At 48.6% G+C, this 8120-nt stretch overlaps 1 protein-coding gene across 1 annotated transcript in view; it reads right to left on the bottom strand.

Moving 5' to 3' along the window:
* Window positions 1–108: 108 nt before the first annotated feature.
* Window positions 109–8120, bottom strand: part of LOC122554030 (papilin-like) — a 76808-nt gene continuing 68796 nt past the window's right edge. The window contains exons 12-16 of the mRNA XM_043698516.1: window positions 7443–7650; window positions 6857–7033; window positions 5176–5352; window positions 752–902; window positions 109–224 (exon numbers count right to left, since the gene is read on the bottom strand). Coding sequence (XP_043554451.1) covers window positions 109–224; window positions 752–902; window positions 5176–5352; window positions 6857–7033; window positions 7443–7650 — 829 coding nt within the window. The remainder of the gene's footprint in view (window positions 225–751; window positions 903–5175; window positions 5353–6856; window positions 7034–7442; window positions 7651–8120) is intronic.

Genomic DNA, 8120 nt, shown 5'->3' with positions numbered 1-8120 from the left:
ACTCCTTGAGAACAGACCTCCATGCAGTCTCTCACCCCACCGGTGATGAAGCCAACTGTCTCCCACCGGACATCCCTCCAGTCTCTGACAGCTCCACTGGGATTCTGGTTAGTGGCCCAGGGCAGACAATGACTCACCCGGAAACAGAGGAGATCCAGCGTTCGGGAATGCCGACAAGTCCTCGTCCGGGTTAAATCCGGTCGGATCTGGAAAGCTGGGCACCTCTGAGGAAAGGAGACAAAGTGACGCGAGGAACGCATCAGGAGACGGTGAGGGTGGGCTGCCACAATGAGACTACGTTAACTCCCCTTGCCCAGTGACCTCTCACCCTCTGACCCCCCCCCACCCAACTCCACCCTAACTCCCACTCCTGCTCTCCCTGCCTAGCCCCCTGACACCCCTCTCGCCCTCTCCTCTGCCACCACCTCCATCACCTGTCCTCCCCCACCCCGCCATCCCCCCCCCCACCCAGACCGGTATCATGAAGACAGCATTGCTGTAGCACCTATCCTGACTGCAGGATATGTCCCAGTGCAGCCACTTCGGGAACAGGGGGGCGGGTGGAGAATGTAGCACTCCTTCCCCATACAGCAAGAAAGAATGGAAAGGAAGGAAGGAAGGAAAGGGAAGGGAAGGGAAGAAGGAAAGAAAGAAGGGAGGAAGGATCTGAGGTTGAACAGGAACAATCCTCAGAAAGCAACAGGCGGTCAATAAGAACTGAGCAAGAATAATTTCACCAGCACTGACTCACTTTGGGGCAGGAAGCAAGGCTGGCTGTTACAATCCTCAAACTCCCGGGGATAGGCACGCGGGTCACATTTCTCCGGGTCCTGATGTTTGCGATCCTGGTCATAGCAGATGACCTGGCGTCTCCGCTTTCCCGTCTGACAGCTCTTGGAGCACTGCGGAGGGAACATCAGTCAGCACCAGGCTAGGCGGGATCAAACCCTCCGACAATCACACCACCCCACTGAGAAAAAAAAACCCCTTGTCAGGCCTGCTGGCCAGGCGCTGGGCCGGTAAAAGAAAATCACTGGCCCTTCCTCCGATCTTGCACTGGGTTTCCGGATGCCCAGAAACATCAACCTCTCCGGGCCAGCAGCTAGATGTTTCCAGGATAAATCAGCCATTCCCAGATCTTTCACATGCTCTACCCCTCCCAGTCAAAGCTCAAAACAGATCCTTGGCAGTTCTGAATGGGGGTCAAACACTCCCCTTTCCCCACCCTCTCAGATAGAGAATATCCCTTGGCACTATTTGGAGGAACACTTGGCAGGGGAGTGTTCCCCAGGCTCCAGCTAATACATTCCTCAGCCAACATCACATTCTGGTCATTTTATATTCATGTCGTTTCTCTTTAAGCTGTACAGAGTAAGCTGCCCTCCCTTCCAATATTCCAAAGACTCAGACCAAATGGATGTTGGTCGCTGCTATGAACGTCTACAGTCTGGACCTTATAGACTACTCCCATCGCAGACCTCCTTCAAATCCCTTGTCACGCTCCTGTGAAAGGCCCTACATTACATTAAAGGTGCGACATGAAGTTGTTATTTGGATCTTCTGTGTTATTTTGCTGTCTCTGTCTTCCAACGTTACATCCCTGAATCTACTGGCTTCTCCATCCCCATCCTGTGACTGGCACCAATGTGACCCCCTCACCTTTCCTTCTGCAGGAGAGGTTTTTGTCAAATTTGTAAATGGATCTGATGGAACGCCCAACACCCAATCACTGCCTTATCCCATGCTCAGAATGAGGCGGTGAGTAACTGCTCAGTTTGATGTCAATCCTTGATGAGGAGCTTCTGCAAGGACCACTACGTTCAAATCTCACCCAATTATCACGTGAATGGTTACCGATGACAACCCGGTGAATAATGGCTCACACAACAGATATTTCTAGTGCCTTGCTTGGTCAAAGATCTCAATACGAGAGGGAGGGAGAGAGAGCATTAACATGGCCTTGTTGAAGAACGTCATTGTGAGAGAGGTGTCCTTTATCTTCATTTGAAGCATGTGTTTGGCTTTCTACAATTCCACCCATTCACCACAGTTTGCAAAATAATCCTGGAACTGGTTTGGCCAGGATAGCACAGTTAGTGATCGATAACTCACAAGGAAGGGGGAGAAACATTGTCTTTTGCAACAATGCGCCTTAATATCTTATCCACATTATAAACCAACTGCATTCTTGTTTACTCACTCACAGGATGAGGATGTCGCTGGTTGGAGCAGCGTTTACTTCCCGTGCCTAGTTGCCCCTTGAGAGGGTGGGGGTGAGCTGCCTTCTTGAACCGCTGCAGTCCATGTGCTGCAAGTATACCCACAATGCCCTTAGGGAGGGAATTCCAGGACTTTGACCTGGTGGAATTAGTCCAGTTAGGGAATGGGCCATATTGGACCTGGTGTTGGGTAATGAGGCCAGCCAGGTGGTTGAAGTTTCAGTCAGAGAAGACTTTGGGAATAGTGATCATAATTTCATAAGTTTTAGAATACTCATGGAAAAAGACAAGAGTGGTCCTATTGGAAGAGTGATAAACTGGGGGAGGGACAATTATAGCAAAATTCAACTGGACCCAGGGAATGTGGATTGGGAGCAGCTGTTTGAGGGTAAATCCACATTTGATATATGGGAGGCTTTTAAAGAGATTGATTAGAGTGCAGAACAGACATATCCCTGTGAAAATGAGGATAGAAATGGTAAGATTAGGGCATCATGGATGACAGGTGAAATTGTGAGACTAGCTAAGAGGAAAAAGGAAGCGTACATAAGGCCTAGGTGACTGAAGATAGGCAAAACTTTGGAAAAATATCGGAGAAAGTGGGACCAGTCTGAAACAAGGAATTAAGGGGGCTAAAGGGGGTCATGAAATATCTTAAGGAAACAGGGTTAAGGAAAATCCCAAAGCCTTTTATTTGCATATAAGGAGCAAGAAGGTAATGAGAGAAAGGAAAGTTATGTGTGGAGTCAGAGAAAATGGGTGAGATTGTTAATGAGTACTTTGCATCATATTTACCGAGGAGAGGGACATGGCGGATATTGAGGTTAAGGATAGATGTTTGATTACTCTCGGTCAAATCAGCAGAAGGAGGGAGGAGGTGTTGGGTATCCTAAAAGGCATTAAGGTGGACAAGTCCCCAGGTCCTGAGGGGATCTATCCTAGGTTACTGAGGGAAGCGAGAGAGGAAATAGCTAGGGCCTAACAGATATCTTTGCAGCATCCTTGAACACGGGTGAGGTCCTGGAGGACTGGAGAATTGCTGATGTTGTCCCCTTGTTTAAGAACGGTAGCAGGGATAATCCAGGTCGTTATAAACTGGTGAGCCTGACGTCACTGGTAGGGAAGCTGCTGGAGAAGATACTGAGGGATAGGATCTATCCTCAGTTGGAAGAAGATGGGCTTATCAATGATAGGCAACATGGTTTAGTGCAGGGAAGGTCATGTCTTACAAACCTAATAGTATTCTTTGAGCAAGTGACAAAGTTGATTGATGAGGGAAGGGCTGTAAGTCATTTACGTGGACTTCAGTAAGGTGTTTGATAAGGTTCACCTGATGGAAAATGTATGGTGTCCAGAGTGTACTAGCTAGATGGATAGAGAACTGGCTGGGCAACGGGAGACAGAGTAAGAGTGGAAGGGAGTTTCTCAAAATGGAGACCTGTGACCTGTAGTGTTCCACAGGGATCCGTGCTGGGACCACTGTTGTTTGTGATATACATAAATGGTCTGGACGAAGGTATAGGTAGTTTACAGATGACACTAAGATTGGTGGAGTAGCAGATGGTGAAGGGGATTGTCAGAGAATATAGCAGAATATAGATAGATTAGAGAGTTGGGTGGAGAAATGACAGGTGGAGTTCAATCCATTCGTGGGCGGCACGGTGGCACAGTGGTTAGCACTGCTGCCTCACAGCACCAGAGACCATGGTTCAATTCCCGCCTCAGGTGACTGACTGTGTGGAGTTTGCAGAGAATTGGCATATCTAATCTAATCCGGGCAAATGCGAGGTGATGCATTTTGGAAGGTCCAATTCGAGAGCGAACTATACAGTAAATGGAAAAGTCCTGGGGAAAATTGATGTACAGAGAGATCTGGGTGTTCAGTGGCAATGCAGGTCAATAGAGTGGTCAAGAAGGCATACAACATGCTTTCCTTCATTGGACGAGGTATTGAGTACAGAGTTGGCAGGTCATGTTACAGTTGTATAGGACTTTGGTTTGGCCACATTTGGAATACTGCGTACAGTTCTGGTCACCACGTTACCAAAAGGATGTGGATGCTTTGGAGAGGATGCAGAGGAGGTTCACCAGGATGTTGCCTGGGATGGAGGGTGCGAGCTATGAGGAGAGGTTGAGTAGATTAGGATTATTTTCATTAAAAAGACCGAGGTTGAGGGGGTCCTGATTGAGGTCTACAAATTCCTGAGAGGCACAGACTGGATGGATAGCAAAAAGCATTTTCCCAGACTGGGGGACTCAATTACGAGGGGTCACAGAACAAGGTGAGAGGGGAAAAGTTTAGGGGAGATATGTGTGGAAAGTTCTTCAGCATGGAATATGTTGCCAGTGGAGGTGGTAGAGGTGGGCACGATAGCGGCCTTTAGGATGTATCTAGTCAGATACATGAATGGGCAGGGAGCAGAGGGATACAGATCCTTAGAAAATAGGTGGCAGGTTTAGATCGAGGATCTGGATCGGTGCAGGCTTAGAGGGCCAAAGGGCATGCTCCTGTGCTGTAATCTTCTTTGTACTTTTAACAGCGATATATTTCCCATCCAAGATGATGCGTGGCTCGGAGGGGAACTTGCAGGTGGTCGTGTTCCCATGTATCTGCTGCCCTTGTCCTTCCAGATGGTGGAGGCGGTGGGCTTGCAAGGTGCTGTCTGAAGGAACCTCGGTGAATTTGGAGAGAAGCACTCGCTCCCAAATCTCCAACATTGCAGAATCTCTGCCCCTCTCGTAGCCATATACGGACGATATTTCACAGGAATTTTGAAATGCAGTCAGTAATGAATGCTCAACCTGTCCGACTATTCCTCGAAGCAAATCATTGTGGGCTTCGTGCAAACAAACCCCTGTGCCAAATGCGTGACAAGGAATGATTTTTATTTGAGATCAACACACGACCTGATTGCAGTGAGGCAGCAAGGAAGGGGAAACTAGTTTGCAAACTCACCAGACCCCAGGCGCCCACGTGCCAGGAGAAGAACTCGCTGCAGTCATCGGGGACACAGGACTGGGTGGATGAGGGCTTCAGCTGAGCAGAGCATGCAAAGTCCGGCACTTTCCCACCTGAGTGGGACATACAGGACACCGGCCTGTTCTGTATGCCCTCTCCACACGTGACTGAACACTGCGAAATAAACCAGAGGCAGTCAGCTCCTCCCAACCGAAGGGATCATTGAGACAAAGGAAACAAACCTCACCGCAAAAAAAAGAAGAAAAAGCAGGTACAAAAATTGCACAATGGCTTGCTCCACTTTACCCCAGGCCTCCTCCCATCAGCACACACTCTCAGTGCTCTTCCCATCTCTACAAAGCAAAACTCAAACAGGCATTTCGATAAACACCCTGACTTGGGTTCACACCTCCCCCCATGGACGACATCACCAGTCAGGGACCTCACCCCCAACCCCATTGGACCCATCACCATCTCTCCCATAAATGCCATTCCTGTCAGGAACCTCCCGCCCATAGACACCCTACAGAGCTGTTGTAAAAAGTTATCTGGTTCACTAATGCCTTTTCGGGAAGGAAACTGTCATCCTTACCTGGTCTGGCCTACATGTGACTCTAGCCCCACAGCAAAATATCCCCTAGGCAATAAATACCGATCCAGCCAGTGATGCCCATGAATGAATAAAGAAGGGGGGGAACAGAACTGCTCACAGTGTTCCAGCTGTGATTTGACTACTGCCTTATATAGTTCCTGCAAGGCTTCCCTACTTTCATACCCCATTCCCTTTGAAATCAAGCCCAACATTCTATTTGCCCTACCTACGGCAGACTTGGATGCTAGTTGTTTTTTGATCCATTCACAAGGCCTCCCAAATCCCTCTGTTCTGTAGCTTTCTGCAGTCTTTCTCCATTTAAATAATATTCAGCTCCTCTTTTCTTCCTGCCAGAGCGCACAACCTAACTCTCCCCCACATTATCTAACAAGATTTTGCCAACTCACTTCACCGGTTCCTCTGCCGACTCTTTGTGCCATCCTCATCATTCTTTCCCACCTATTTTTGTGTCACCCACAGACCCGGCTACAGTGCGTTCACTTTCCTCAGCCAAGTTATTAATATAAGTATATCATATTAATATAAATAATTTGTTTCGCTTCGAAGTCGACTGTAGATCACGACCTAAGTAAGGTTTGCCCAGGTTAAAGGTTTAGACAATCTAGCAGAAACATGCATTCAGCCCAAGATCGAACTGGATTCATTGATGTTATATATCTCCAGAGAGAAAAAGAATTGAGGGTGATCCAACCGAATTCTCAAACAGAACAGCGGATGATATCGCCACCTGCTGGGGAGACAGTCACTGAGTGACTGAGAAAAGAAAACAACCGCTGAGTTAACTTTTTTTTAACCCAGAGAGTGGGGAGAATATGAACTCATCTTGTCAAGTGTATCCTCACTGAATCACTGGAGGCTATTCAGTCCATCATGTCTGCTTTGATTCTATCCCCTAGTGCCAATAGCCTGCCTTTTCCCCATATCCCTCCACACCATTTCAATCCAAATACTCATCTCATGCACCTTATGAATTCCTGAATGGATTTAAAGGGATAGTGGACAAATAGGTTTGGGGGAGGAAAGAGGGTGTAAAGGAAGGAAGGAGGATAGGCAGCTGGCACTTACTGCACTCCACGTCCCGATGTACCAGGAGAAGTTGTCTGTGCAGGAATTGAGCAGACAAACACGGACTGCGGGCGGCTTGGTCTGAGCTAAGCAGACAAAATCTGGAAGCTGGCCTCCCGACTCCAGCACGCAGGAGACTGACCTCGTCTGGACACCCTCACCACACGATACCGAACACTGCAACATGCCACACAATAACTAATCAACACCAGCAACCAAAGTGGAGGCAGGCTGCTCAGAACATTACTCCTTTATTCTTACGTAAAGACCAGAGACAGAGACAGGGAGAGAGAGACAGACAGACAGAGAGAGACAGAGAGAGAGAGAGATGTAGAGATGAAGCTCACAGAGAGAGAGAGAGAGACAGAGACAGACAAAGACAGACAGAGACAGAGAAAGAGACAGAGACAGCGAGAGAGAGAGAGACAAGGAGAAAGACAGAAAGGGCCTGTCTGAGCGCGTGTTTGAGCGTATGTGTGTGTATATGTCTGTGTGTGTGCGAACAGTGGTATTAGATTTACATACACATGAGCACAGGCGGTTGGGAAACTGGGTGAGTGAGCCGATGCCAGTTGCTGAGCCTTACCTCAGTCCAGTCAGTGGTCCGCCAGCTGGCACACTGTAGTAGGTTGCAGGCCTGGTGTGTGAGGGGCTTCGCTGTCACTGCAGCACACTCTGAGTCATCCCGAACCACTTCCACTTGACCTGGCTCCGACAAGGTGCAGTACACAGACCTGGTCTGCTGTCCTCTCCCACAAGTCACCGAGCACGTACTCCACTCTGTCGTCTTCCAGCTGCTCATCAATCCACAAGCAACGTCAACAAAGGGCACCAACTGGGAGCCGTGCCCCACACAATGTCCTCCAGTCAATACCCCTTGCCACACAGTCACCACCCCCCATTCACTGGGAGAACAACAGGATTACAGGCTGACACTGAGGACCACCTATAGTCTGATGGTACCGTACACCAAATAGAATATGACAACACTCACACATACTTGGGCTGTTCATGAACATACTGTGGCACTGCCTCTTTCAGAAAGGGCAAACGGTAACAAGAGAGCGATCTCACTCATAAGTGTCCACAGTCAGGGTGGGGAGAGACATACAGATTGGTGAGGGGTTGTGGGAAAACCCACAATAGAGAAGATAGAGAAAATAGAGAAGATATTTCCATGGGAGGGGGATGCTTAGAAACATTGTTTCCATGGGGTGGGCGTGGGGTAGAGAGAGAGATGTTTCCATGGCGTAGGGGTGGGGTA

This window comes from Chiloscyllium plagiosum, chromosome 10 (assembly GCF_004010195.1).
Source record: "Chiloscyllium plagiosum isolate BGI_BamShark_2017 chromosome 10, ASM401019v2, whole genome shotgun sequence".
In the NCBI taxonomy this organism is placed as follows: domain Eukaryota; kingdom Metazoa; phylum Chordata; class Chondrichthyes; order Orectolobiformes; family Hemiscylliidae; genus Chiloscyllium; species Chiloscyllium plagiosum.
Note: the sequence above shows the minus strand (reverse complement) of the source record. Positions and strands in the feature narration are given on the sequence as shown.